General features: G+C 51.0%; 1 protein-coding gene across 4 annotated transcripts; it reads left to right on the top strand.

The window, feature by feature from the left end:
• Window positions 1-1,126: 1,126 nt before the first annotated feature.
• Window positions 1,127-26,992, top strand: SMURF2 (SMAD specific E3 ubiquitin protein ligase 2). 4 transcript variants are annotated; one of them, XM_075279529.1, is made up of 19 exons: window positions 1,127-1,402; window positions 16,081-16,119; window positions 16,385-16,493; window positions 17,375-17,508; window positions 17,651-17,716; window positions 18,019-18,103; window positions 18,918-19,064; window positions 19,597-19,799; window positions 19,888-19,972; window positions 20,186-20,344; window positions 21,489-21,729; window positions 21,857-21,960; window positions 23,163-23,277; window positions 23,357-23,535; window positions 23,644-23,781; window positions 23,962-24,082; window positions 24,364-24,565; window positions 24,732-24,807; window positions 25,002-26,992. In XM_075279529.1, the coding sequence occupies exons 1-19, from the start codon at window positions 1,351-1,353 to the stop codon at window positions 25,099-25,101; spliced, it is 2,355 nt and encodes a 784-aa protein (XP_075135630.1). In that variant the 5' UTR covers window positions 1,127-1,350; the 3' UTR covers window positions 25,102-26,992. The 4 variants fall into 4 exon arrangements, with proteins under 4 accessions (XP_075135630.1, XP_075135629.1, XP_075135632.1 ...); XM_075279528.1 differs by having other exon boundaries at window positions 16,382-16,493; XM_075279531.1 differs by having other exon boundaries at window positions 1,129-1,402; window positions 18,981-19,064.
• Window positions 26,993-27,514: the final 522 nt, after the last annotated feature.

Raw genomic sequence — 27,514 nt, 5'->3', positions numbered from 1 at the left:
CCTGCCACACTCCCCATTCACTTACTACATCTGTCTATATACCCCTTCTGCTAGGCTCACACTAGTGTTCTAGTTTCCATCCCTCGGGTCTGCATGGGAAGTCAAAAGACCGAGACCCTATCCCCTTAAAAAGCGGTTACACATGGAAACCTGCGGAGAGAAAAGGCCTCCTGCAGGTCAATTCTCTCTGATAATTTTAAGTGGATTCTGCAGCGAAATCTCCTAAAGAGACTCCAAGTGTGAATTCAGCCTTACATCCTATTCTCCCGGTCCAGCAGTCTGCATGGCCTGAACTTCCATTCCTCCCTTATACCTTTGCCACCTCCGCCATGTTACACCATCTATGTGCCCACTTCTCCTAGTTATACCCGTCCATAGTCACCCCTTCTCTTTTTTATACCATCTATGTACCCGCAGTGTTCCCTTCTCAGTTACATCCATCTACGTGTCCACAATGCCCCCTTCTCTCTGTTACACCATCTATGTGCCCAGAGTGCCCCTTACTTCCCTTCACTCTAACATAAGATAATCCTTTAATAGTCCCACCAGGGGGAAATTCAGTGTTACAGCAGCCTGGAGAATACAGTGATATATGTCAAGAAAGACACATACAAGGTCATGGCAGATAGAAAAGATACTAGGCATCATGGCAACTATGTGCCCACAGTGCCCCTTCTTCCCTTCACACAGTCTATGTGCCCACAGTGCCCCTTCTTCCCTTCACAGTCTATGTGCCCACAGTGCTCCTTCTTCCCTTCACACAGTCTATGTGCCCACAGTGCCCCTTTCCACCGTCTATGTGTCCACAGTGCCCTTCTCCCCGCCTATATGCCCACAGTGCCCCTCTATGTGCCCACAGTGCCCCTTCTCTCAGTTACACCCACCTATCAGTGTCCCTTCCTCCCATCTATGTGCCCTCTCCTACCCATTACACCCATCTATCAGTGCCCACAGTGCCCCTTCCCCCCTTATACCCATGTATGTGCCCTCGCCTCCCCATTACACCCATCTGTGTACCCGCAGTGCCCGCCATTTCTCCAGCATGCCCGTCTATGTGTCCCCCTTCACCGTGTACGCCCGGCTCTCGCTGTCCGCCCCGCTCCTCCCGCCAGCCTGCCGCCCCTCCCCTCAGGCTCCTCCCCCGGCCGGGTGTCTCCTCCCTCAGTCTCCCTCAGTGCTCGTCTCCGTGTCCCCCTCTCATGGCGCCGCTCTGTAGATCCGGGCCTCCGGTTTTCGTGTGATTGTCCTCCGCTCCCCGCACTCATCGTGCCCGGCCTCACCCAGCACTCCACGCCGCGGCTCCGGCCCGGGCCTACCGCGCCCTCCGGACTACTGCTGGGGGCCGGGGCCATGTCCAACCAGGGATCCCGGAGGAACGGACCTGTGAAACTCCGCTTGACCGGTAAGAGGCCGGGACGGGCTAGTCTGGGGCTCAGAGGGCGCTTGGGACCCCGACATTATGCCTGGGGCTCACAGCGACTACAGGCCGGGGCTCCGGAGAGGCGGGGAGAGCCTAGGCCGCAGGGTGCCCGACCATCCGCCCGAACCAAGCGAAGCGGGGACCCCCCAATATGTGTGATGTGGGCGACAGCTGTGACCCCAATATATGTGTATGTGCCGTGTATACTGACTGTAATGGTGGCCCCAAGTGTACCCCGAAATGTGGGTGTCATGGGTACCCCAGTAATATGGGGGTAATGGGGACCCCAGTATAGTAAGTGTACCCTGTAATATGGGAGTAATGGGGACCCCAGTATAGTAAGTGTACCCAGTAATATGGGGGTAATGGGGACCCCAGTATATTAAGTGTACCCAGTAATATGGGTGTAATGGGGACCCCAGTATAGTAAGTGTACCCAGTAATATGGGGGTAATGGGGACCCCAGTATAGTAAGTGTACCCAGTAATATGGGGGTAATGGGGACCCCAGTATAGTAAGTGTACCCAGTAATATGGGGGTAATGGGGAACCCAGTATAGTAAGTGTACCCAGTAATATGGGGGTAATGGGGACCCCAGTATAGTAAGTGTACCCAGTAATATGGGGGTAATGGGGACCCCAGTATAGTAAGTGTACCCTGTAATATGGGGGTAATGGGGACCCCAGTATAGTAAGTGTACCCTGTAATATGGGGGTAATGGGGACCCCAGTATAGTAAGTGTACCCAGTAATATGGGGGTAATGGGGACCCCAGTATAGTAAGTGTACCCAGTAATATGGGGGTAATGGGGACCCCAGTATAGTAAGTGTACCCAGTAATATGGGGGTAATGGGGACCCCAGTATATTAAGTGTACCCAGTAATATGGGGGTAATGGGGACCCCAGTATAGTAAGTGTACCCAGTAATATGGGGGTAATGGGGACCCCAGTATAGTAAGTGTACCCAGTAGTATGGGGGTAATGGGGACCCCAGTATAGTAAGTGTACCCTGTAATATGGGGGTAATGGGGACCCCAGTATAGTAAGTGTACCCTGTAATATGGGTGTAATGGGGACCCCAGTATAGTAAGTGTACCCAGTAATATGGGTGTAATGGGGACCCCAGTATAGTAAGTGTACCCAGTAATATGGGGCAGTAATATGGGGGTAATGGGGACTCCAGTATAGTAAGTGTACCCAGTAATATGGGTGTAATGGGGACCCCAGTATAGTAAGTGTACCCTGTAATATGGGTGTAATGGGGACCCCAGTATAGTAAGTGTACCCAGAAATATGGGGGTAATGGGGACCCCAGTATATTAAGTGTACCCAGTAATATGGGTGTAATGGGGACCCCAGTATAGTAAGTGTACCCTGTAATATGGGTGTAATGGGGACTCCAGTATAGTAAGTGTACCCAGTAATATGGGGGTAATGGGGACCCCAGTATAGTAAGTGTACCCTGTAATATGGGGCAGTAATATGGGGGTAATGGGGACTCCAGTATAGTAAGTGTACCCAGTAATATGGGTGTAATGGGGACCCCAGTATAGTAAGTGTACCCAGTAATATGGGTGTAATGGGGACCCCAGTATAGTAAGTGTACCCAGTAATATGGGGGTAATAGGGACTCCAGTATAGTAAGTGTACCCTGTAATATGGGTGTAATGGGGACCCCAGTATAGTAAGTGTACCCAGAAATATGGGGGTAATGGGGACCCCAGTATATTAAGTGTACCCAGAAATATGGGGGTAATGGGGACCCCAGTATATTAAGTGTACCCAGTAATATGGGTGTAATGGGGACCCCAGTATAGTAAGTGTACCCTGTAATATGGGTGTAATGGGGACTCCAGTATAGTAAGTGTACCCAGTAATATGGGGGTAATGGGGACCCCAGTATAGTAAGTGTACCCTGTAATATGGGGCAGTAATATGGGGGTAATGGGGACTCCAGTATAGTAAGTGTACCCAGTAATATGGGTGTAATGGGGACCCCAGTATAGTAAGTGTACCCAGTAATATGGGTGTAATGGGGACCCCAGTATAGTAAGTGTACCCAGTAATATGGGGGTAATAGGGACTCCAGTATAGTAAGTGTACCCTGTAATATGGGTGTAATGGGGACCCCAGTATAGTAAGTGTACCCAGAAATATGGGGGTAATGGGGACCCCAGTATATTAAGTGTACCCAGTAATATGGGTGTAATGGGGACCCCAGTATAGTAAGTGTACCCAGTAATATGGGTGTAATGGGGACTCCAGTATAGTAAGTGTACCCAGTAATATGGGGGTAATGGGGATCCCAGTATAGTAAGTGTACCCAGTAATATGGGGTAATGGGGACCCCAGTATAGTAAGTGTACCCTGTAATAAGGGGGTAATGGGGACCCCAGTATAGTAAGTGTACCCTGTAATATGGGGGTAATGGGGACCCCAGTATAGTAAGTGTACCCAGTAATATGGGTGTAATGGGGACCCCAGTATAGTAAGTGTACCCTGTAATATGGGTGTAATGGGGACCCCAGTATAGTAAGTGTACCCAGTAATATGGGTGTAATGGGGACCCCAGTATAGTAAGTGTACCCAGTAATATGGGTGTAATGGGGACCCCAGTATAGTAAGTGTACCCTGTAATATGGGTGTAATGGGGACCCCAGTATAGTAAGTGTACCCAGTAATATGGGTGTAATGGGGACCCCAGTATAGTAAGTGTACCCAGTAATATGGGTGTAATGGGGACCCCAGTATAGTAAGTGTACCCTGTAATATGGGTGTAATGGGGACCCCAGTATAGTAAGTGTACCCAGTAATGTGGGTGTAATGGGGACCTCAGTGTAGTAAGTGTACCCAGTAATAGGGGGGTAATGGGGACCCCAGTATAGTAAGTGTACCCAGTAATGGGGACCCCAGTATAGTAAGTGTACCCAGTAATATGGGTGTAATGGGGACCCCAGTATAGTAAGTGTACCCAGTAATATGGGGGTAATGGGGACCCCAGTATAGTAAGTGTACCCTGTAATATGGGGGTAATGGGGACCCCAGTATAGTAAGTGTACCCTGTAATATGGGGGTAATGGGGACCCCAGTATAGTAAGTTACCCAGTAATATGGGGGTAATGGGGACCCCAGTATAGTAAGTGTAGCCAGTAATATGGGGGTAATGGGGACCCCAGTATAGTAAGTGTACCCAGTAGTATGGGGGTAATGGGGACCCCAGTATAGTAAGTGTACCCAGTAATGTGGGGGTAATGGGGACCCCAGTATAGTAAGTGTAGCCAGTAATATGGGGGTAATGGGGACCCCAGTATAGTAAGTGTACCCAGTAATATGGGTGTAATGGGGACCCCAGTATAGTAAGTGTACCCTGTAATATGGGGCAGTAATATGGGGGTAATGGGGACTCCAGTATAGTAAGTGTACCCAGTAATATGGGTGTAATGGGGACCCCAGTATAGTAAGTGTACCCAGTAATATGGGGGTAATGGGGACCCCAGTATATTAAGTGTACCCAGTAATATGGGGGTAATGGGGACCCCAGTATAGTAAGTGTAGCCAGTAATATGGGGGTAATGGGGACCCCAGTATAGTAAGTGTACCCAGTAGTATGGGGGTAATGGGGACCCCAGTATAGTAAGTGTACCCAGTAATATGGGGGTAATGGGGACCCCAGTATAGTAAGTGTATCCTGTAATATGGGGGTAATGGGGACCCCAGTATAGTAAGTGTACCCAGTAGTATGGGGGTAATGGGGACCCCAGTATAGTAAGTGTACCCAGTAATATGGGGGTAATGGGGACCCCAGTATAGTAAGTGTATCCTGTAATATGGGGGTAATGGGGACCCCAGTATAGTAAGTGTACCCAGTAGTATGGGGGTAATGGGGACCCCAGTATAGTAAGTGTACCCAGTAATATGGGGGTAATGGGGACCCCAGTATAGTAAGTGTACCCAGTAATGTGGGGGTAATGGGGACCCCAGTATAGTAAGTGTACCCTGTAATATGGGTTTAATGGGGACCCCAGTATAGTAAGTGTAGCCAGTAATATGGGTGTAATGGGGACCCCAGTATAGTAAGTGTACCCAGTAATATGGGGGTAATGGGGACCCCAGTATAGTAAGTGTACCCTGTAATATGGGGGTAATGGGGACCCCAGTATAGTAAGTGTACCCTGTAATAGGGGGGTAATGGGGACCCCAGTATAGTAAGTGTAGCCAGTAATATGGGGGTAATGGGGACCCCAGTATAGTAAGTGTACCCTGTAATATTGGTGTAATGGGGACCCCAGTATAGTAAGTGTACCCAGTAATATGGGGTAATGGGGACCCCAGTATAGTAAGTGTACCCAGTAATATTGGTGTAATGGGGACCCCAGTATAGTAAGTGTACCCAGTAATATGGGGGTAATGGGGACCCCAGTATAGTAAGTGTACCCAGTAATGTGGGGGTAATGGGGACCCCAGTATAGTAAGTGTACCCTGTAATATGGGTTTAATGGGGACCCCAGTATAGTAAGTGTAGCCAGTAATATGGGGGTAATGGGGACCCCAGTATAGTAAGTGTACCCTGTAATATGGGTGTAATGGGGACCCCAGTATAGTAAGTGTAGCCAGTAATATGGGGGTAATGGGGACCCCAGTATAGTAAGTGTACCCTGTAATATGGGGGTAATGGAGACCCCAGTATAGTAAGTGTACCCAGTAATATGGGGTAATGGGGACCCCAGTATAGTAAGTGTACCCAGTAATATTGGTGTAATGGGGACCCCAGTATAGTAAGTGTACCCAGTAATATGGGGGTAATGGAGACCCCAGTATAGTAAGTGTACCCAGTAATATGGGGTAATGGGGACCCCAGTATAGTAAGTGTACCCAGTAATATGGGTGTAATGGGGACCCCAGTATAGTAAGTGTACCCTGTAATATGGGGGTAATGGGGACCCCAGTATAGTAAGTGTACCCAGTAATATGGGGCAGTAATATGGGGGTAATGGGGACTCCAGTATAGTAAGTGTACCCAGTAATATGGGTGTAATGGGGACCCCAGTACAGTAAGTGTACCCAGTAATATGGGGGTAATGGGGACCCCAGTATATTAAGTGTACCCAGTAATATGGGGGTAATGGGGACCCCAGTATAGTAAGTGTACCCTGTAATATGGGTGTAATCGGGACCCCAGTATAGTAAGTGTACCCTGTAATAGGGGGGTAATGGGGACCCCAGTATAGTAAGTGTACCCAGTAATATGGGTGTAATGGGGACCCCAGTATACTAAGTGTAGCCAGTAATATGGGGGTAATGGGGACCCCAGTATAGTAAGTGTACCCAGTAATATGGGGGTAATGGGGACCCCAGTATAGTAAGTGTACCCAGTAGTATGGGGGTAATGGGGATCCCAGTATAGTAAGTGTACCCAGTAATATGGGTGTAATGGGGACCCCAGTATACTAAGTGTACCCAGTAATATGGGTGTAATGGGGATCCCAGTATAGTAAGTGTACCCTGTAATATGGGGGTAATGGGGACCCCAGTATAGTAAGTGTACCCTGTAATATGGGGGTAATGGGGACCCCAGTATAGTAAGTGTACCCAGTAGTATGGGGGTAATGGGGACCCCAGTATAGTAAGTGTACCCAGTAATATGGGGGTAATGGGGACCCCAGTATAGTAAGTGTACCCTGTAATATGGGGGTAATGGGGACCCCAGTATAGTAAGTGTACCCAGTAGTATGGGGGTAATGGGGACCCCAGTATAGTAAGTGTACCCTGTAATATGGGGGTAATGGGGACCCCAGTATAGTAAGTGTACCCAGTAATATGGGGGTAATGGGGACCCCAGTATAGTAAGTGTACCCTGTAATATGGGGGTAATGGGGACCCCAGTATAGTAAGTGTACCCAGTAGTATGGGGGTAATGGGGACCCCAGTATAGTTAGTGTACCCAGTAATATGGGGGTAATGGGGACCCCAGTATAGTAAGTGTACCCAGTAATATGGGGGTAATGGGGACCCCAGTATAGTAAGTGTACCCTGTAATATGGGTGTAATGGGGACCCCAGTATAGTAAGTGTACCCAGTAATGTGGGGGTAATGGGGACCCCAGTATAGTAAGTGTACCCTGTAATATGGGGGTAATGGGGACCCCAGTATAGTAAGTGTACCCAGTAATATGGGAGTAATGGGGACCCCAGTATAGTAAGTGTACCTTGTAATATGGGTGTAATGGGGACCCCAGTATAGTAAGTGTACCCTGTAATATGGAGGTAATGGGGACCCAGTATAGTAAGTGTACCCTGTAATATGGGTGTAATGGGGACCCCAGTATAGTAAGTGTACCCAGTAATATGGGTGTAATGGGGACCCCAGTATAGTAAGTGTACCCTGTAATATGGAGGTAATGGGGACCCAGTATAGTAAGTGTACCCAGTAATATGGGTGTAATGGGGACCCCAGTATAGTAAGTGTACCCTGTAATATGGAGGTAATGGGGACCCAGTATAGTAAGTGTACCCTGTAATATGGGTGTAATGGGGACCCCAGTATAGTAAGTGTACCCAGTAATATGGGAGTAATGGGGACCCCAGTATAGTAAGTGTACCCTGTAATATGGGGGTAATGGGGACCCAGTATAGTAAGTGTATCCTGTAATATGGGAGTAATGGGGACCCCAGTATAGTAAGTGTACCCAGTAATATGGGTGTAATGGGGACCCCAGTATAGTAAGTGTACCCAGTAATATGGGGGTAATGGGGACCCCAGTATAGTAAGTGTACCCTGTAATATGGGGGTAATGGGGACTCCAGTATAGTAAGTGTACCCTGTAATATGGGGGTAATGGGGACTCCAGTATAGTAAGTGTACCCTGTAATATGGGGACCCCAGTATAGTAAGTGTCCCCCCCCCCCCCCCATACAGGCACCTTGTGCCCTTACGCTGTGTACCCCAGTATTTAGGTCGGATATCTGAGGCCCGCTTCACTTCTGAGCATGGGTTTCCGTTCGGATGCTTGGGGACATCCCTCCCCCCCTCCAAAGAGGAACTTAATTCGTCTAAGAAAGCGGTTACCTTACAAAACCCGCAGACCCCATAGACTATAATGGGGTCCATGAAGTTTCTGCATGAAAAAAGCGGAGAGAGAAGTGCGGCTTGCAAGACTTCTCGCTCCACATTCTTCATGCGGAGAGGGGAACGGAATCCCCAGATACAGATGTGACCCTGAGCTGACGGCTGGTCTCCGTTTTGGGGTCTCCTCATGTGTGTAGGGGAGTCAGTGACGTCCAGTTCATCCCATTATTGCCCCCTAGATGCGCTCTACGTCCTTCCAGCTAGTTTGAGAAGTATATAGCGGGTTACTCCGCAGCTTTAGCGCTGCTCGCCCGCCTAATGGTTCTCAGTGTCGTTTTTGTGAGACTTTTGTTGATTTGAGTAAAATTTACAGCATGAAATCTGGCTCATGTGACTGACCTGGTCCTCGGCTATCACCACCGCCATATTGGGGACCTGTCAGGACGCATGTTAGACCATAGCTGAGGTTTATTATGGGATGGCGGCTAAGTGGAGCTGGTGCTCTCTGGTGTCGTCTGTCATCGCTCCATGTACTTGACAATGTGGCGCCGCATTGTAGACTGGCAGAGAACAGTCTCGTTTCCTACATCGTTGCTGTGGGTGTGGCCTATGGGTTGGCACTATAGTGGTGGGGGCTGCAAGATGGCGACATAGCGAGGGCGCCCCTGCGTCATATGATATTGTGTTTTTCCTAGAAAATCACAAACTTTTGGGCAACTATATTGGAATTTCAATAATATGCCATAGTGCTGTAAATGCATGCAGTTATCTATAGGGGGCGCTGTGGTGCGTGTGGATATAGTGCCAGATTACACGACCTATGATGTCATCTTATTCATTGTCAGCTGATGTCTAGTCCTGGAAAAGCTGGGTGACAACCTGCATGGTTCCCTGTGCAGCCTCTGTGGTTGTCGTCACTCAGCTTTCCTCAGATCCTGTATGGCAAATCTACTAACTTTAAAATCTCGAAAGCTGCTTGTTGCTGCTGAGAAAGCAATAGGTTGTCACCCAGCTTTCCTTAAGTCCTGAATGGCAAATAGGCCTACTTGTAAACGTGAGGTGACTAGACAGCAGCTGTTCAGGAGCCTGAGAAAGCCTGTCAACTCTCTTGTAGTTGATGTGGGATTCTTGGGTTGTCACCCAGCTTTCCCAAACCTGTTGCATATTGCTGTCCTATGGCCGTGTTGCGTGTTAGATGTCGGCCATGTTCCTGACAGCGCTCTTAGTCAGGGCTAATCTCGTCCGGCCGCTAGACAGAAACCAGGACAACAAAGCCTCCTCCATCTGTGCGCCATACTTTGGCCATTAGCCCTGGGCTGAGTAATGATGAGTGTGAGCGGCGGCGGCGCGCTCCCCGTAGATACCTGCAGCTCGCCGGCTCCCGGGCCTGGAATCTCTGCCGCTCCAGGTATGTGGCCGCAGCCCGTCAGCTGTGAAAACAAGGCTTTTGTTGTGGATTCCAGCGAAGCCGCCGCCGTTGTGGGCCGCCGAGGGTTAACAGGAACTGAGACTCCAGCCGCCGACATTCCTGCTGCCCCGGCTTGTGGGGTAATGTCTGGGCGGGATCCTGGCGGCCGAGGGGTTAATGGAAGGCTTCCAGTCTCTGTGTTGATAAAGTTTCTCCATTTTGTATGAGAAATTCTCAGCTCTGGTTGATCGATGGCGCAAATCACACGAACGGCTTCATACGACGCGGAACCGGCGCAATTATGGAGAGTGGCCGAGACCCGTAGTATAACGCCGGCTACTTCTCAGCTGAAGGTCTTGTTGCAGTGTGTCGGTGCAGACAATGCTCTGTGAGCGGGACGCAGCAGCGGTAATCCCTCGGTAGAGTCTCCGTACAAGTCCGGTTGGGTTCACACTTGTTCCTTTTCTGTTACGTCTTGAAGTCCCATCATCTTACCGGAAACAATGGTGGCGGAAGAGCCAACATAGGTGTGAACGCAGTCCAAGCAGCGTCTGTCTGCTTTTTGTTCCAGTGTATCAGTCTGGAGCCCTCTGAGGGTTGTGTAGACCGGATACACTGTAACAAAACCTCAGCTGTGACAGGTTTATGTTTCAGGCCAGTTGTACATTCTCTGATGGTGGAGATTGAGCTTGTGTAATGTCTGCCCGTGCCCGCTACACTGGATCCGGCACTGGGCTGCTGTAAATGCCCTGCAGTGCCAGGCTGACCACCAGCACTTCTCATCTGATGCCCCCCATTGTTAACACCCTGGAAGACGTGTATCCCTATGACAACACTTCCTGCCAGTGTGTGCCCTACTGTGCCCACTTCTGTGCCCCTGTCTAGCTTGATACATGTCAGACCCAGAGGGGTGAAATCCACGTGTATGTGGGTGTCATGGCGGAGGACGTGTGGTACATGAGGCTGATACAGCGGCTTCCCTTGATCTCTGGGATGACTTGTGTATGGGCAGCCCATTGCTCTTCAGGGGCCAGAAAAGGGCAAAATTAAAGGGCCATGGGCAGGGCTTGGCTATTGCCTGACTGTGCCCTTCTGACAACTGAGAGAACATAGTTGTCATGCTGAAATTGTCAAGTAATAGCCAATCAGGACGCAGCTCTGTACAAGGGGCGGAGTTTTTATAAATGCTATAGGGTGGGCACAACCTGGCAATGTACAGGGGGCTACTGCTGGAGACAGTGAGTGATGTGGTGGAGCTGCCCAGACTACTGCCAGTTACATCCCTGCTGCCCGACCCCATATGTGTCTGCTCTAGAGATGTAGCAGAGTCCTTGTGCTGCATGTAGTGTCTGTGCCACGTAGGGTCGCTACGCCCGGCTCCTGTGCCCGCTCATGGCTCCTGCAGACAGTCTCCTACACTGAGGAGGCGACATTCTGTCACCCTGTCTGTATTGGGAGGTCATGGAGGGGTGGTTAAGAGACAGGAAAGGGTTAATTTGACCTTCAGCTCTGCTTCCTCCTCAGTCTGTAACTTTTATATTCATCACCGGCTTGTAATACAGGTTGGGTGACAGCCCCGGAGTATCCGCCATTACACTGCCCTCATAGTACCTGGAGATCAGTCTTCACTGCAAAACTAGCATTTTATTCACAAGCAGCTGTATAGATTGTGGATCAGGGCGTGTTTATTTATGCACAGGCCTTCGGTGGTCTTATGCTATGTGAAACAGTTGTGGCTGATGGCAGAGAGTACTAGCAGACATGGCGGGACATAGAAGTCGCCCCTTCACCCTTCACTTGCCAGTCAGCAAGCGTCTGGACGCGGCTGCCTCTTTTGTTTTGGGCTGTAAACACCAGAGGTTTCTCTGCAGAACATTGTTGTGACGGAGCGGTGGCGTTGGCGTATCTGAAGTCTGTCCAGACCGCCATCTCGCTGCGCGTCCCCCCCTCCAGTGTTCGGACGTCGGCCGCCAAGAATAATATTTGCTGTTTGTATTCTATGAGCAACCTAGAAATCCAACGTGGCCGCCACCAGAACGCTGTCAGCTCCGTATGTGTTTACACCCCGCCGCAATGAGCAATGTGAAGGTTGGGATCCGGAGTTACTTCATATCTTATACTCCAGTCACATCCAGAGCTGCCGTTTCCTCCTAACTGTCCTCCAATCACATTCAGAGTTGCTCTGATTTCCTGTTAACCCTTCCACTGAGCTATTGCTGTGGAGCCTTTTTGCATCTGCAGCTCTTGAGGTGACTGGAATCAAGGCTCTCACTTTGAATGCAGCTTTGCATGTGACTGGAGGATGTTCTGTCCAGAGACGTGTTTCACTGTGGAATGCTGTGCTGCTCTGGCAGCGACCACTGCAGAGTCATGGAAAGTGCTGAGTCCTCAGAGACCCTCCCCCATGTAACCAGACCACCTGCTCGGGGTCCAGATCCAGTACAGGACGCTTCAGTCTTCCCAGAGTCACTTTCCTCACCACCGTCAGGTGTTGTCAGTTGTAAGTGCATGTAGTAGGCGCTGCAGAGAGTGCAGACCCCCCGGACCCCCCCACAGGCAGGACCCTGGCCAGATGGGAAATGATTCATCGTCTCTGAATGAGGAGTGAGTGGAGGAGCCGCTTCCTGCAGGAGGACGAGAGGCTTCAAAGAATGTTCCACCTGACCAGGACTAGAGCGCACCCCAAATAACCTGCACCCTGCCATCAGTCAGTGTGCCCTCTGATAGTCCTCCACCCAATCTACCTCCTGTGCTGGCCCCTTCTGTCTCCTCACCCGCCTGCCCTAAATATCCTGTAGCCCTCTGTCTAATAATCCTCTGCTCTATGTACATCCTTTCCGATCTGCATGTTTGCCCCTGCCAGCCTCAAGGCCCGCTCTTGCCCCGGCGGTGGCCTTGCCTGCTCTGTGGGCCCGCTCTTGCCCTCGGTTGCGGCCTTCCCTGCAGGCCCGCTCTTGCCCCGGGCTGCGGCCTTGCCTGTTCTGCGGGTCCGCTCTTGCCCCGGGCTGCGGCCTTGCCTGCTCTGCGTGCCCGCTCTTGCCCCGGACTGCGGCCTTGCCTGCTCTGCGTGCCAGCTCTTGCCCCGGGCTGCGGCCTTTCCTGCTCTGCATGCCCGCTCTTGCCCCGGGCTGCGGCCTTGCCTGCTCTGCGTGCCGCTCTTGCCCCTGGCTGCGGCCTTGCCTGCTCTGTGTGCCCGCTCTTGCCCCGGGCTGCGGCCTTGCCTGCTCTGCCTGCCCGCTCTTGCCCCGGGCTGCGGCCTTGCCTGCTCTGCGTGCCCGCTCTTGCCCCGGGCTGCGGCCTTGCCTGCTCTGCGTGCCCGCTCTTGCCCCGGGCTGTGGCCTTGCCTGCTCTGCGTGCCCGCTCTTGCCCCGGGCTGCGGCCTTGCCTGTCCTCATCTCCGCAGTGGTTCTTGGTTGGTATTTAATAAAGCTGATTATGTTTGGTCAGGTGACATGGGAAGCGATCTGTGGTTGTCTAGGTGACTCTGCAGCGCCTCCTGGCAATGTAGGGTATGGCTGGCGGCAGGTATGCTCTTGCCTGTCACATTGCGTCTTTTCCTCCCCCCCCCCCCCCCCCAGGCGGCAGCAGAGTAGGAGGAGGCCCGGAAATGCTTTGTCTGTGCAGGAACAATGCTGTGAATGAGCTGAGGAGGAGGAGGGGAGTCTAAACAAACCTGACGTCTGCGCCGCCATTCATAAACACTACTGTCTCCGCGTCCAGCCGGCTCTGCTATGTCTTGCACAGTGTCTTGGGCTCAGATTTAGGGGAATTTTTACACTTCTTGCTCTTCCAGGGTCTTTGTAGTTCTGACTAGGATTTTTTGATGGATGCCAATCATCTATGGCGGTGTGTGCCTGTAACCTAATATTCCTGTAATCTGGTGCATTACCCTATATCCAGTGGTCTATTCCATGAATGGTATGCTAGAACTACAGTGAAGACTGACACTGGCCGAGCAGTATTACTGAGGCATGATGGGAATCCTTCATAATATAATGGGATTTGCTGTATATTTGTCGGTGATGTCGCCTCTTCCTTTGCTGACACGGGTGTATGTGGTGTGTGTGTCAGGATGATGGCGGCCGCGGTGACAGTTCTGTCATCAGGACACATGACCCAGCTCGCCACCGGCTACTTCCCATCTGTCGCCTCCTGCAGTGTAAACCGATCCCGCTGTAATTGTAACCGCCATGATGAGCCTGACACTCCCTCAATAATTAATGGTGTCCTTCACAGGGGTTTCTTGCCCTGGAAAAGCTGGGTGATAACCAACATGGGGGTGTACACACAGTCCTAACATAGAAAGTGCCCTGACATGCCCCGTAATCTCACATCTCTGACGTTCAGGACCGTGGAAAAGCTGATCACCAATATGGCGGCTGTGGTTTCCATACCAGTTACTCAGCTTTCCTAGGTCCTGGTGTGACACATCTCTGCTTATTGACAGATTTGCCGTTCAGTATGTTTGGGAAGCTGGGTGAGGAGACGCAGTATGGTCACGGTTTCTGTATCCTTGCGAGTTACTCAGCTTTCCTAGAGTTTGAGCGCAGCCGTGACACAATACCAGTCATTTAGGCACCAGCCAATATGATGGAGTCTTCTGGAGTCACCCAGCTTTCCTAGATGGCCCCCTGTGTCCTGGTCCCTTTACCTCTCCCCTAGTACAGGAGGCAGAGTCCCTGGTAAACACCCCCCCCAACCCCTCCCGAATTCTAGGAATCTCCGGCCCCTCCCCCTAGACCCAGAGGTTTCCTCTAATCAGCGTCTGGTATGGGAAAAATGTCCAGACAGGAACTGCCCGATCTGTGTGTATCTCAGCCTGCTGCCCCGTGCCGGTCTGGCTGGCTGCTGTATCTCAGCTTGCTACCCTGTTCCGGGCTGGCTGCTGTATCTCAGCCTGCTGCCCGCTGTATCTCAGCCTTTTGCCCCGTGCCGGCTGGCTGCAGTATCTTAGCCTGCTGCTTGCTGTATCTCAGCTTGCCACCCCGTGCTGGGCTGGCTTGCTGCTGTATCTCAGCCTACTGCCCGCTGTATCTCAGCCTGCTACTCCGTGCCGGGCTGGCTTGCTGCTGTATCTCAGCCTGCTACCCCGTGCCGGGCTGGCTTGCTGCTGTATCTCAGCCTGCTGCCCCATGCCGGGCTGACTTGCTGCTGTATCTCAGCCTGCTACCCCGTGCCGGGCTGGCTTGCTGCTGTATCTCAGCCTGCTGCCCCGTGCCTGCCTAGCTGGCTGCTGTATCTCAGCCTGCTGCCCCATGCTGGGCTGGCTGGCTGCTGTATCTCAGCCTGTTGCCCCCTGTATCTCAGCCTGCTGCCCCGTGCCGGGCTGGCTTGCTGCTGTATCTCAGCCTGTTGCCCCATCATACAGTCTGAGTTGTTGCTGTTGCTCTGCGACCAGTTTGGCGCCCCCTGTTGCTGTTCATGTGTGGTTTTCCCCGTTTTCAGCCCTCTGTTGTAGCGGCTGAGTTGTCAGGGGGGTGGGGGGGGGGGTGGGGGGGCGGCATAGTTGTGATGTTATTAGAGTCCGTCCCAAACCCTTATGAGCAGGTTTTGGTGGGGGCAATACATATTAGGGGTTCACATACTTTACTGCAGGATTCATAGTGGTCGCAGGGCAAGTGGGTTCCCCCCTCCTCTCTCTCTGGGGCAGCAGTTCATATGGAATGGAAGGAAAGGGTTACTGGGGTGAGATGGCGGACATCACGATTGTGGTTGAGGCCTGGGCATTGTCTGTGGCCCTACACATTTTGCCCTGGGCCCTCCCACTTCTATGTTCCCTCCGTCCCCTCTGCCATTGATTCCAGTAGAAGGCGCCAGCACGTTCTGTCCACGAGTACTCCGCCTGCAGTGCCCGCTACAGCCACTTGGGGGGCGTACATATGTAATGGTACAAGTGGCACCGTCCTGTGATGGCGCTGCCTGCAGACCCTCGCCCCTCGGAGCATCGCCGCCGTCACGTCTCCGGGAAGACAAGAGAGATTATTGAGCGTGGAGCATAGAGTGGCCATTCATCACCCCCTCCCGGCCCCTATGGAATAGACCGCCTGCCATTAACCCCCGCTTTGCCTCTGTGCAGTTTATAAGTGTGTGCCCCGCCTCCCATGTCCACTGTTACTATGTGTCGCTTTCTGTTACAATGTATCAGTCTGTACTTTGTATTATTAACCCTTTTCTCCTCTCTTTGCAGTGCTTTGCGCCAAAAACCTGGTGAAGAAGGATTTTTTCAGTGAGTATCTCTGTAGTTTCATGTTAGGTGTGAATGCAGCCCTACATAGTGTCCATGTGACTTTAACGCCCCCCTTCCCCCCCGTTCTATGAAATCCAGTCACATCCAAAGCTATAGACTGTTGTCCATTGGAGTTGTGTGCAGCCTCGGGTACCAGGTTGCTGAAATGTTTTTGATACTGCTTTGGATGTGAGTGGAGTACGAGTGTAGGATGTGTGAGTGCAGGCCGGCTGCGTTATCTCTCCTGTTTTCCCCCCAACTGCAGGACTCCCTGATCCTTTTGCCAAGGTGGTGGTGGACGGGTCTGGGCAATGCCACTCCACAGACACCGTGAAGAACACCCTGGACCCCAAGTGGAACCAGCACTATGACCTGTAAGTGGACTACAACTCCCAGCCGTGGGGGGTGGGGAGGCGGCTGACACCTTGCAGATATGCCACCTGTCTGCATGGAGCCTGAGAAAGTTGAGTGACAACCACTATGACCTGGTTATGGCCCTCTAAGGTTTGTCATCCAACTTTCACAGGCTCCTGCACGGTACATACATGGCAAGGGACACCCCCCTGCCCCAGACTGGCTGCGGCTCTGTGAGGTGACCGCAGTGTCCGTGAAATGACATCCATGGCAGGCAGACCGTCCTCCTTCTGTCCTCAATATCCCTGGAGCATCATTGCTCTGGTGGACTACAAGTCCCAGCACTGAGGTGGATCTGTACATACACATGTGACTCTCCAGCTGTTGTACGTCCTCATCATGCCTGACAGCTGGCGAGCCGCACAGTGTAACCCCTGGCCGCAGATTAGGAGACTGTATCTAATCCTATCATGTGTGATACGGTCTCGGAGACGCCATCATGTACTGTTACATGCTTCGCACCATGACTTGTTGCCCAGGTCACATGTGCCGTGGCCGTGGAGTCTGCAGGAGTATTTGCGGGTGGATTAACGGAGATTTGCCTTCTCTAAGGGGTGTTTATTTTGGCGGTGGCCGCTCTTTTGAGGCTGCGTCTCATGTTCCCTCCTGGATCAGCTCTGTGTACAGGAGTATTACCCTCCGGTGATGTCAGCGCGACCGCCGCGCCTCTGATCTCCCTTATCCCCGACTGAACTCGTGTAGAGGCTTCTGGTTACACACCTGCAGCCTGTGTGACCCTGCACCAACAAGGAGGCATCGCAGCTGATGAATAGAACTCTATCGGTACGGTGTAGACTGATACAGCAGCAGACGTGACTGTGTGACTCTTCCCTGTCTTCAGATACATTGGGAAGTCGGACTCCATTACGATCAGCGTTTGGAACCACAAGAAGATTCACAAAAAGCAGGGGGCGGGGTTCTTGGGCTGCGTCCGCCTCCTCTCCAACGCCATCAACCGACTCAAGGACACCGGCTGTGAGTACCAAGAAAGTGGGGGAGTCAATTCCCTATCACCCCCAAACGGTCTTAATGGTCACATCCCCCCCGATTCTGCAGGTCATCCATGGAAACCCCTCCCATTTCCCAGAAAGTAAGTCTTCTCTCCCTTTCTCTCTAGATCAGCGCCTGGATTTATGCAAACTCGGCCCAAATGACAATGACACTGTGCGGGGACAGATAGTAGGTAGGTAACATCCGCAGGGAAACCCTCAGGTAACCAATATGGGCACGGGACAAGGCCTGATATAGGGGCGTCCTCTAGTTGTGTGACTGGAAAAGTCCAAATGTTACCCCCTCAAAGGGGCGGAGCCAAGTAGTCTATGTTAATGCTTTCCAAGTATGTCCCGACAACCACAAGTGGAGACCCAGTGGCTTTAGGGACTGAAGATTTCATGTCGCCCACTGGTGGGAGGGATTTACTGCTGTTACATTATATGTAATTGCATTCTTTTCTTTAACCCATTGATGTTTGGTATTGTTTTGCAGTCAGTCTTCAGTCCCGGGATCGGATCGGCACCGGGGGGCAGGTGGTTGACTGCAGTCGGCTGTTTGACAATGACTTGCCAGATGGGTGAGAGAAACGCGCCGGGCGCAATCATTTTTTTATCGTCTTGTAATATTTTTATGTGTTGTATTGTTTTTTCTTTCTGAGATTTCCGCCCTAACCCATGTAGTAAATCCTTATTTCCGGGTGGCGGGGCAACTGTCCGGGGATTTTTAGCAGTCGCCCTAGCTGGGATCTTGTTCTGCCCCCCCATAGGGACCTGTGCTATATCGATGTAGCACACGACTGTGGCAGGTTCGGGGTTGTACACGGGCTTCGACTGATGTCCTTTATATTCCTGGTCACAGTATGGTTTAGAATAGATAACATAAGCAGACATACTGTCATAGTGAGGGAGTGGAGGTCTCTTTGGGTTGCCCCCTATATGCACTTTACCCCGACAGCTACCCCGTTCACCTCCTCCATAACCCCTGTGTATTTCCTCCACTTTATACGTTGTTGTCTTGTGTGCTTCGCTTTTGTGATGGTGAAAGTCAAAAGTCCGAGTATGTCCCCCTCCCCATGTGACTCGCTGCCCCTCATTGTTGGGTGCAGTCTCTGAATGGCCCCAATATGTGTCCTGCTGTCATGTCTGATGTGGACAGCTGCGGCGGGGGGTTACACCGGGTCACTGCCTGATAACAGAGAGCAGTAGACTGCAGTACAGCGCTGCTTCTGTCATCCAGGTCCGGTTGGTTCCTTGTCCCACGTGTCTGGAGCAGCCGGTGGGTACAACGCTTACTCTGACCTCTGACCTTTCAGCCGAGCAGCGCCCCCTGTCTACTAGTGTGATTCATACTTAGCTGCTTATTCTCTCCCCTGTCTTGCGGCCACATATAAGGCCGGGCCTCGGGTTCCTGGAAATAGCACTGACTGCTTTATCTCTTCCGTGTCTGGATCGTAGCTGGGAGGAGAGGAGGACGGCCTCGGGGCGCATCCAGTACCTAAACCACATCACCCGGACCACCCAGTGGGAGCGGCCAACACGGTAAGGACTCACTGGGGGGCTCATTGTAGTCTGGGATCATCCACACAACCTACTGTCTGGCACCCAGTGACGCTCCAGTAGTCAGTGCCAGGGGGCATCCCATCCGGTGCCGGACCCTTGACTTATATTCTTTTCACATCTTCAAGATCTCTGCTTGCTGTGAGGACAGTCCTTGCTGCTTCTTCTCACAGCTGAGGGATTGTTACTTTGTATCTGACACTGATTTCTAATCTCTTTGAATACAACTCCCAGCACGCCCGGACTTCCTCCAACTGGGAGTTGTATCACTAGAGAGTCTGAGACGTTTTAGCAAACCATCAGAACAGGAGAGGGATTTGTGCCGCTCATGTGTCACTTCATTGAGGACTGCATACACTAATACAAGCAGGGTCCTGACCCAATGCTTCTCCCAGCTGAGGGTCTGTTACAATGTATTATTAGACACTGCTTTGCACTGCTGGGGTCTTGTCTGGAAGTTGTAGGTGTTCAGTGGTCTGGCCCCTTTATGACCATCCCTTTCCTCTTCTGCTAGGCCGGCGTCTGAGTACTCCAGTCCTGGGAGGCCTCTGAGCTGTTTCGTAGATGAGAATACGCCCATCACCGGGACCAATGGCGCCAGCAGCGGGCAGAGCTCGGATCCCCGACTCGCAGAGAGAAGAGTCCGGTCGCAGCGGCACAGGAATTATATGAGTAGAACACATTTGCACACCCCACCCGACCTGCCGGAGGGATATGGTGAGTGATGGCTGTAGCAGGGGGTGCAATGTCCGGGGTATGAGGTGTCTGCAGAGACTCAAGGTTTGTTTCCTCTTTCACCCTACAGAGCAGAGGACCACGCAGCAGGGGCAGGTCTACTTCCTACACACACAGACTGGCGTCAGCACGTGGCACGACCCCCGGGTGCCTAGGTAAGAGGCATAGCTCCTGCATGGTGGAGGACAGGAGGGCACTTTTCTTACGTTGGGTGACGGGACATTGAATCCAGATCACTAGAGCAGACACTGAACAAGCAGGAACTGCTGGGAGTATAATGGGGCTATTTTTTGTCCTCTGTGTTGCTCCTCCCCTTCTCTGCATGTTTTTTTTGGGGGGGGTTTATTTTCTGACTTTTCTCATTCCAGGGATCTAAGTAACATCAATTGCGAGGAGCTGGGGCCCCTCCCCCCGGGCTGGGAGATCCGCAACACCGCCACAGGGAGGGTCTACTTTGTAGATCACAATAACCGGACCACGCAGTTCACTGATCCTCGGTTGTCTGCCAACCTCCATCTTGTACTCAAGTAAGTGCAGCAGCTGTGTTCTGATGGATATATCACAGGGGAGCCGGCAGTATTGCCATTCAGAGGCCTGGGAAAGCAGGGTGCCCGATAATGTGGAGGGGGACTGATCTGAAGCTGCCCAAGTGTGTCTGTGTGTCTCTTTTGCTAAAGAAAGGTCACATGGTGGTTTATACGGATTATGACTAAATTTGTGCAGAGGAGATAGAGTTTGTTCACCATAAGGACCAGAGAAGTCTTGGAGGGATACGGCCGTCTTGGTGGGGTGGATTGTATGATGTCCAGTAAGGAAGAGTTACGTTACTAGTTGTGCGTACGGACAGAACGGGAGTGAGATTCCTAACCTACATGGGAGCCTCTGCTCCATCCTATTAGGGTAAGTTCACACAGATTTTTGGTCAGGATATTGAAGCCGTATCCGCCTCAAAATCCTGACCAAAAAGACGTCTCCCGTTGAAATGAATGGGAGCCACTCAGGAGTTTTTTCCGGGAGCCGGGACAAGAAGCGAGATGCTCATTCTTCAGGCTGTTTCACCTCGCGATTCGGCCTGAAGACACTCCCTCCTCCGGACTAGACACATTTATTGGGCCTAATCCGGAGCGGAGTGCGCGGCTGGATACTGGTGCAGTGCATCGGCGTTCAGTCGCGGCTACCTGGTTTTTGGTCTGGAACCTGAACAGATATCCAGAGATTGAAAAATCTGTCTTGACCTAGTTCTGCTCACAGCTGAGAACCTGTTCCTTTAGGCTTTTTACATTGTGGCAGTGTGGTATCTAGACTGTCTACCTCCGAGGACTGTTACACTGCACCATATCCTCAGCTGTGTGAACAGGACTAGATCTCATCCTTTGGGTATATAGATTGTGTTCCCATTCACTTAGAGCAAGCAGAGGTGTTATATGGGTTGTCCATTTTTGTTTGGACAATCCCTTTAAGTTTTAATTCAGCAGGGACAGTGAAAACAACAAAGCTTCACACGTAACCTTTCCACGGTGCTCCGGTGCTGTAACAGTCTATGAGAAAAGTGTTGCAGTGATAAACTGGTACATTGCAACAAACCCTCAGCTGAGTGAGCAAGAATAGGTTGTTTCTATATGTGAGCGCAATCTTCTAGGATTCTAACTGCTGAGCGTCTTCTGTGTGCAGCCGCCAGAATCAGCTGAAAGATCACCAGCAGCAGCAACAGCAGCAGCAACAACAACAGCAGCAGCAGCAACAGCAGGTGGTGTCCCTGTGCCAGCTCCCCGATGACGTTGACTGCCTGACTGTCCCCCGATATAAGAGAGATTTGGTGCAGAAGCTTAAGATCTTGCGGCAGGAGCTGTCCCAGCAGCAGCCACAGGCAGGGCACTGCCGCATCGAGGTGTCCCGGGAGGAGATCTTTGAGGTACTGGCTTTGTACACTTGCCCATATTCTGCCCCTCTGTCACCTGTATCTTGCCCCCTCTTCACCTGGAATCTCCTCCTCCCCCACCACTCCATCTCTGACCCTCCTTCTGTCTTACAATTGGCAGGAGTCCTACCGGCAGGTGATGAAGATGAGGCCGAAGGATCTGTGGAAGAGGCTGATGATCAAATTCCGTGGAGAAGAAGGGTTGGACTATGGTGGGGTGGCCAGGTAAGGACATGGAGCATTAGCCCCCATGTGACCAGTCAGCCTGACATCGGCCTGGTGCCAGCAGTGTGGCGATAATCCAGCAGGGGTATATAGATGGTGCTGTGCCAGACTACTAGATCCTTGGGGCGGGTCATTTAACCCCTTCCCGCCGACGGCATATTTCAATTTTCATTTTTGACTCACCCCCTTCAAACCCCATAACTTTTTTTTATTTTTCCACTCTGAGCCATACGAGGTCTTAATCTTTGCGAGACAAATTGTTCTTCATGATGCCGCCATTAATTATTCTGTACGATGTCCTGGGAAGCTGGAAATAATTCAGAATGGGGGGGATTGGAAGAAAAAGTGCATTTGTGGGCCTTACTTATGGGCCTCGTTTTTACTGTGCAACCAAAATGACCTGTCCCCTGTATTCTGTGTTTTGGTACGGTTCTAGGGATACCAAATTTATATGGTTTTATTTACATTGTAACCCCTTAACAAAAATCCAAAACTGTGTTCAAAAATTTTTTTTCTACAAGTCGGCATATTCCGACACCTGTAGCTTTTTTTTACAGTTCCGTGTATGATGCATAGGGCGTCTTTCTTTGCGGGGCCTTTTTATCAAAGGCAAAACAGTGAAAAAATGGCAGTTTGGCACTTTTGACTTTTTTCCCCGCTACGGTGTTTACTGTACAGGAAAAATATTTTTATAGGTTTGTAGAGCGGGGATTTTCGGACACAGGGATACCTAATGTGTATGTGTTTCACAGTGTTTAAGTACTTTTATATGTGTTCTAGGGAAAGGGGGGTGATTTTAATTTTTTTTTTTAATTTTTTTTTTCTTGAACCCCAGGGGGTCTGATCACTAATGCAATGCATTACAATGCTAATGCGTTGCAAAATACCGGCGCTTCTATTGCAGACTACCTAGAGTAGCCTGTAATAGATTGACAGGTCAGGGAGCCTTCACAAGACTCCCGGCTGTTATAGTAACATGACACCGGCCATGGAACTTACTCCGGGTGTCGGCAATTACAGCTTTGACCGAGGTGCCGGAGGGGTTAATGCCCCCGATCGGTGCGGGCACTGACCGGGGGCATTAGCGGTGGGTGCCTGCTGTATAAAACAGTAGACACCCGGCGGCTATGTCGGCCGCGATAGTTAAACACCCTTCATCCACCGTACACCCCTCTCAAGCTCCTCCCCTTTTTCTCCTGCAGGGAGTGGCTATACCTGCTGTCTCACGAGATGTTGAATCCTTATTACGGCCTCTTCCAGTATTCCCGCGATGACATCTACACACTACAGATCAACCCGGACTCTGCCGTCAACCCGGTAGGTGTCGGTGTCGTCACCGTTGGTGCCTTCCATTTGGCACGGTTTTTTCCTCTCCTTATGCCGTCTCTTTCTCTAGGAACATCTCTCATATTTCCACTTTGTGGGGCGGATCATGGGGATGGCGGTTTTCCATGGCCACTACATAGACGGCGGCTTCACACTCCCATTCTATAAGCAGCTGCTCGGGAAGCCCATCACGCTGGACGACATGGAGTCTGTGGACCCCGACCTCCATAACAGCCTCGTCTGGATCCTGTGAGTCCTTGGGGCGGGGTTAGATGCTATCAGCAGGGGGCGTGCCTTAATTCCTTCCCACTGCACTGTGACTCTTATGGTGATGCTCCGCCTCTCATATATTTGCAGAGAGAACGACATTACAGCTGTGCTGGATCACACGTTTTGCGTCGAGCACAGCGCGTATGGCGAACTCATCCAGCACGAACTGAAGCCCAACGGCAAAAGCATCCCGGTCACTGAAGAAACCAAAAAGGAATATGTCAGGTGAGGGGCCACTCCATGTGACCTGGATGTAATAGTCAAAGGGGCGGAGCCTGTTGTCGATGACCCTCCTTAAAGGGCCGGTTCAGTCTTGTGCATTGCTCATTGCCTTGCTTACACACCAGGCAGGGCTGAGGTGTGCACCAGCTCTTCTGCACCTTAAATCCTCTTCTTCCACTGCAGGCTCTACGTGAACTGGAGATTTCTGCGAGGCATCGAGGCACAGTTTCTGGCCCTACAGAAAGGATTTAATGAGGTCATCCCGCAACATCTGCTGAAGACATTTGACGAGAAGGAACTGGAGGTGAGAAGCAAACGGTTCTGTTCACCCTTGAGGAGAATGCCAGAGCTACAGTATAGACTGACACACAGTTGTAGAAAGCCAAAAGCAGCGAAATGGCAACAAAGGGTTAAATATTTCTGTATCTGGGTAACACCTGCAGCTTTGTGGTTTATGAATATAGTGCAAAAATTGCAGTGAGGAGTGACATACCGGCAGATATGGGACTAAAGTTATTCTCTAGTGATCTAGAAGTGCTTCCAGGGCTTCGCAACACTTGGTCACGAATTTCCTGTAATTTCTAGCTGATAGTCTGTGGTCTGGGGAAGATCGACGTGAACGACTGGAAGGCCAACACGCGGTTAAAACATTGCACCCCGGACAGCAACATTGTCAAGTGGTTCTGGAAGGCGGTGGAGTCGTTCGATGAGGAGCGGAGGGCGCGGCTGCTGCAGTTTGTCACCGGATCCTCTAGAGTTCCCCTACAAGGCTTCAAGGCGTTGCAAGGTAATGAGCTGCAATACCTGACCCCCTCCACTGGGGACATGGTGGGGGGGAGGTGATGACCAGTATGGCTGCCCTGAGCACTACATGGTTTGTTTTATAATTGGACCCTTTATTACTTAGCAGGGACCTTGCTTGTAGCAGTCATCACTATTTCCCCTATTTCCAGGTGCAGCGGGTCCGCGACTCTTCACCATCCATCAAATTGACGCCAACACCAATAACCTGCCCAAGGCACACACATGGTGAGTCGTCACTGTGTCTCGACCTGGAAGGCCACGCCCCTTCTGTGGTTTCATCCCTTTAATTCTTAGAGGGGTCACCTTGTGACCGTAGAGCCATCATTCTATGTTCCTATAGGGTGCGGTGTTGTGACGGCGTCCTCCCCTCCCCCATAGTGCAGTTCTCCGCCTCTAATATATCCTATTATTCTTCTCAGCTTCAACCGCATCGACATCCCACCATACGAGAGCTACGAGAAACTCTACGAGAAGCTTCTGACGGCCATCGAGGAGACCTGTGGCTTTGCGGTGGAATGAGGTCCCGCGCAAGGACACTTGAGATGGATCACTCAGACCCCTCCCCCAGCGCCGGAGCGCGCGCACCAGGAGGACACGGACACTTTCTATAAATATTATATATAAATATATTTTTTCCATTACGAAAAAGTCGTACGGCGCTGGCGACTTAGCTGCTATTTAAAGAGAAAAACAAAGTATCTTGAACGTTGTGCGGACCGCCGACCTTCCCGTGAAAGCGGCGTCCTGCCATATATAAAGACTACTATTATTTTTATACGAAAAGGGTTAACGATTACATTCCCTCTTCCCGGATCCCACAGTGAGAAGCAAAAGATTCAGCCATGGCCGGCGGCGGCGAGAGAGCGTAGGATGGCTGCCAACAGGAGCTCTGTTACTGGAGAGCGACATGGCGGCCACAGCCATTTTCTTGACTTCGTCTGTGCGGACCGTCCCCCTCTCCCCCACCAGTACCTAGAGTGGATTTCATATATGAAGCTCGTATTTAGCGCCGCAGCCGACGGTCCGTTTTCCGCCGTTAATACGCCACTTATTTTATTAATTTAATACCTGCCATTTTTATGTTCTGTCGTCTGCATTCTTCTTACTGTTTGTGTCTTTATCGTATAAAGCGCGACTGTCATCCCGTGCAAGCCGATGGCGGCGGCCATTTTAGGGGGTTAAAGCTAGTCCATCTGTTCTTTTTTGGGGGTGGGGTGTCTGTAGGTCACATGACTGAGACTGCAGCTTATTGGGCTAGTGAGCAGTCAGTATGGCCGCCGTCACCGCTCTGTGCGGGATTACGATTTTTTTTATTTTACTGCAATGTCCATGACGCATTTTCGTAACCAGCAAATCTCCATTTTTCTTCCCATGCAATCCTGATGTCTAACCACTGTCGTCTGTATTTGTTTTCTCCACCCCTTTTCTGTGTCTCCGCCCCCCGGCGCCATGATAGAAGCTACCGCCTTGTTTTTAGTATTCTGCTATTATATCAGACGCAGCATTAACCCATTAATCGTCCCGTCGCCCCTCCCTCTGTTCTATCCATCTAGTCTCCGGTTTTCATCTGTAAATAGAATAAAGGTAAAAAAACAAAAGGGAATTTTCTGTGAAAATTCTTTGCCTATCTGTAGCGGCCGCGGCCTTCGTGTTGAGGCGTTTCAGCCATTTTCTATATATATGGTCCTGGATCTCGTCAGGGAGAGGAAACTGAGCGTTAAGCAGAAACTGTTCTCCTCTGGGGCAGGAAAAGGAGCTCTAAGCAGGGGCGGGACCAGGGGAGGAGCCTCAGCCATAGACATGGGGGGGTGTCTTGTCCTGTTACATGTCTGATGCCACCTATGCACACTTAATTTCTCATTAGGATGTGACTTGTCCGCTTCTTATGGAACGACAAGTCTCAGACCTGCAGTTTTCTAAATAACGCCATGACATTACTTATATTGTCCATAGGGGGTGCTGTTTGCTGCATAAATGACCAGCAACCAATTCTACAATGACCTCTATTGCCCACCGGGCGGCACTGTAGAGATTCCAGTCCTCATACATCGGTGTGATTACAAGGCCCCCCGACTCTCCCCCCCACCACCACCGACGCCCCTGTATTTTTAGAGCCCCTTCTCCTGCCGCAGAGACTGTACCTTTTAAGGCTTCAGATTCTATCTACAATTAATGAAACCTGTTACTGTATAAAGAGATATAAGCTTCCCCTCCCCCGTCAGACCTGTAACACCCGGTGGTAACCTATCTCCTTAGTGCCTGTCCAGGGGTGGGTGTCGCCACCTCCTGGAAGATCTGGGGGTTGATCCCTGCAGTGGATTGGACGCCCCTGTCACTAACCTCGGCACCAGCATGTTACCTACATAATATTTGCTTCAATTTATAGCTGATAATTAAAAAGAAAAAGTATTTTCAAAAAACGTCTTGTGTCCGCGCTTCTGTTATATCGCTCTTGGGGCCCCCAGGAGTTATCCAGGCCTGGGTTGGGGGTTTATATGTAGATTATGGCTTATATTTAGTCACTTTATCAGTCTGATTCTGCAAGATGCTTGTTCTACTCTAGTCACATCCCAAGCTGCGCCTGTACCGTGTGTTGTCCAGGTGCTGTAAATGATCAGTGCAGCTTTAACTGTGACCAGAGTATAAACATGATTTCATTTTGGGAAAGTAAAACTGCACTTAAAGGATGGAGCCGGATAAAGCGAAGATTAAAGGGGTATCCCCCCTCCTAAATTATCACCCACCCAACTTGTAAATCGGGGGGTCTGAGGGGTCGCACTCCCTGCAAGTTATCTAAGCTAGGAATATTTCAAGGCTCTATTCACACTTACATTTTAAGACCCCAATGTGACAGGGAAACAGCTCAGCGTACTGCAAGGGGGGTGGAAACCAGAGGATGCTTTGGGTCCAGTGTGAACAGCTCCTAAAGCTG

This window comes from Leptodactylus fuscus, chromosome 6 (assembly GCF_031893055.1).
Source record: "Leptodactylus fuscus isolate aLepFus1 chromosome 6, aLepFus1.hap2, whole genome shotgun sequence".
Lineage (NCBI taxonomy): Eukaryota > Metazoa > Chordata > Amphibia > Anura > Leptodactylidae > Leptodactylus > Leptodactylus fuscus.
The sequence above is the reverse complement of the archived record's forward strand: the minus strand, read 5'-3'. Positions and strand labels throughout refer to the sequence as shown.

Excerpts from the sequence above, each read along its gene's own strand:
- SMURF2 (XM_075279528.1), top strand. The coding sequence starts at position 1,351 with ATGTCCAACCAGGGATCCCGGAGGAACGGACCTGTGAAACTCCGCTTG. Across the intron at positions 23,278-23,356 it reads CGGACTCTGCCGTCAACCCG|GAACATCTCTCATATTTCCA; the intron begins GTAGGTGTCGGT and ends CTCTTTCTCTAG. Across the intron at positions 24,808-25,001 it reads CTGCCCAAGGCACACACATG|CTTCAACCGCATCGACATCC; the intron begins GTGAGTCGTCAC and ends TATTCTTCTCAG.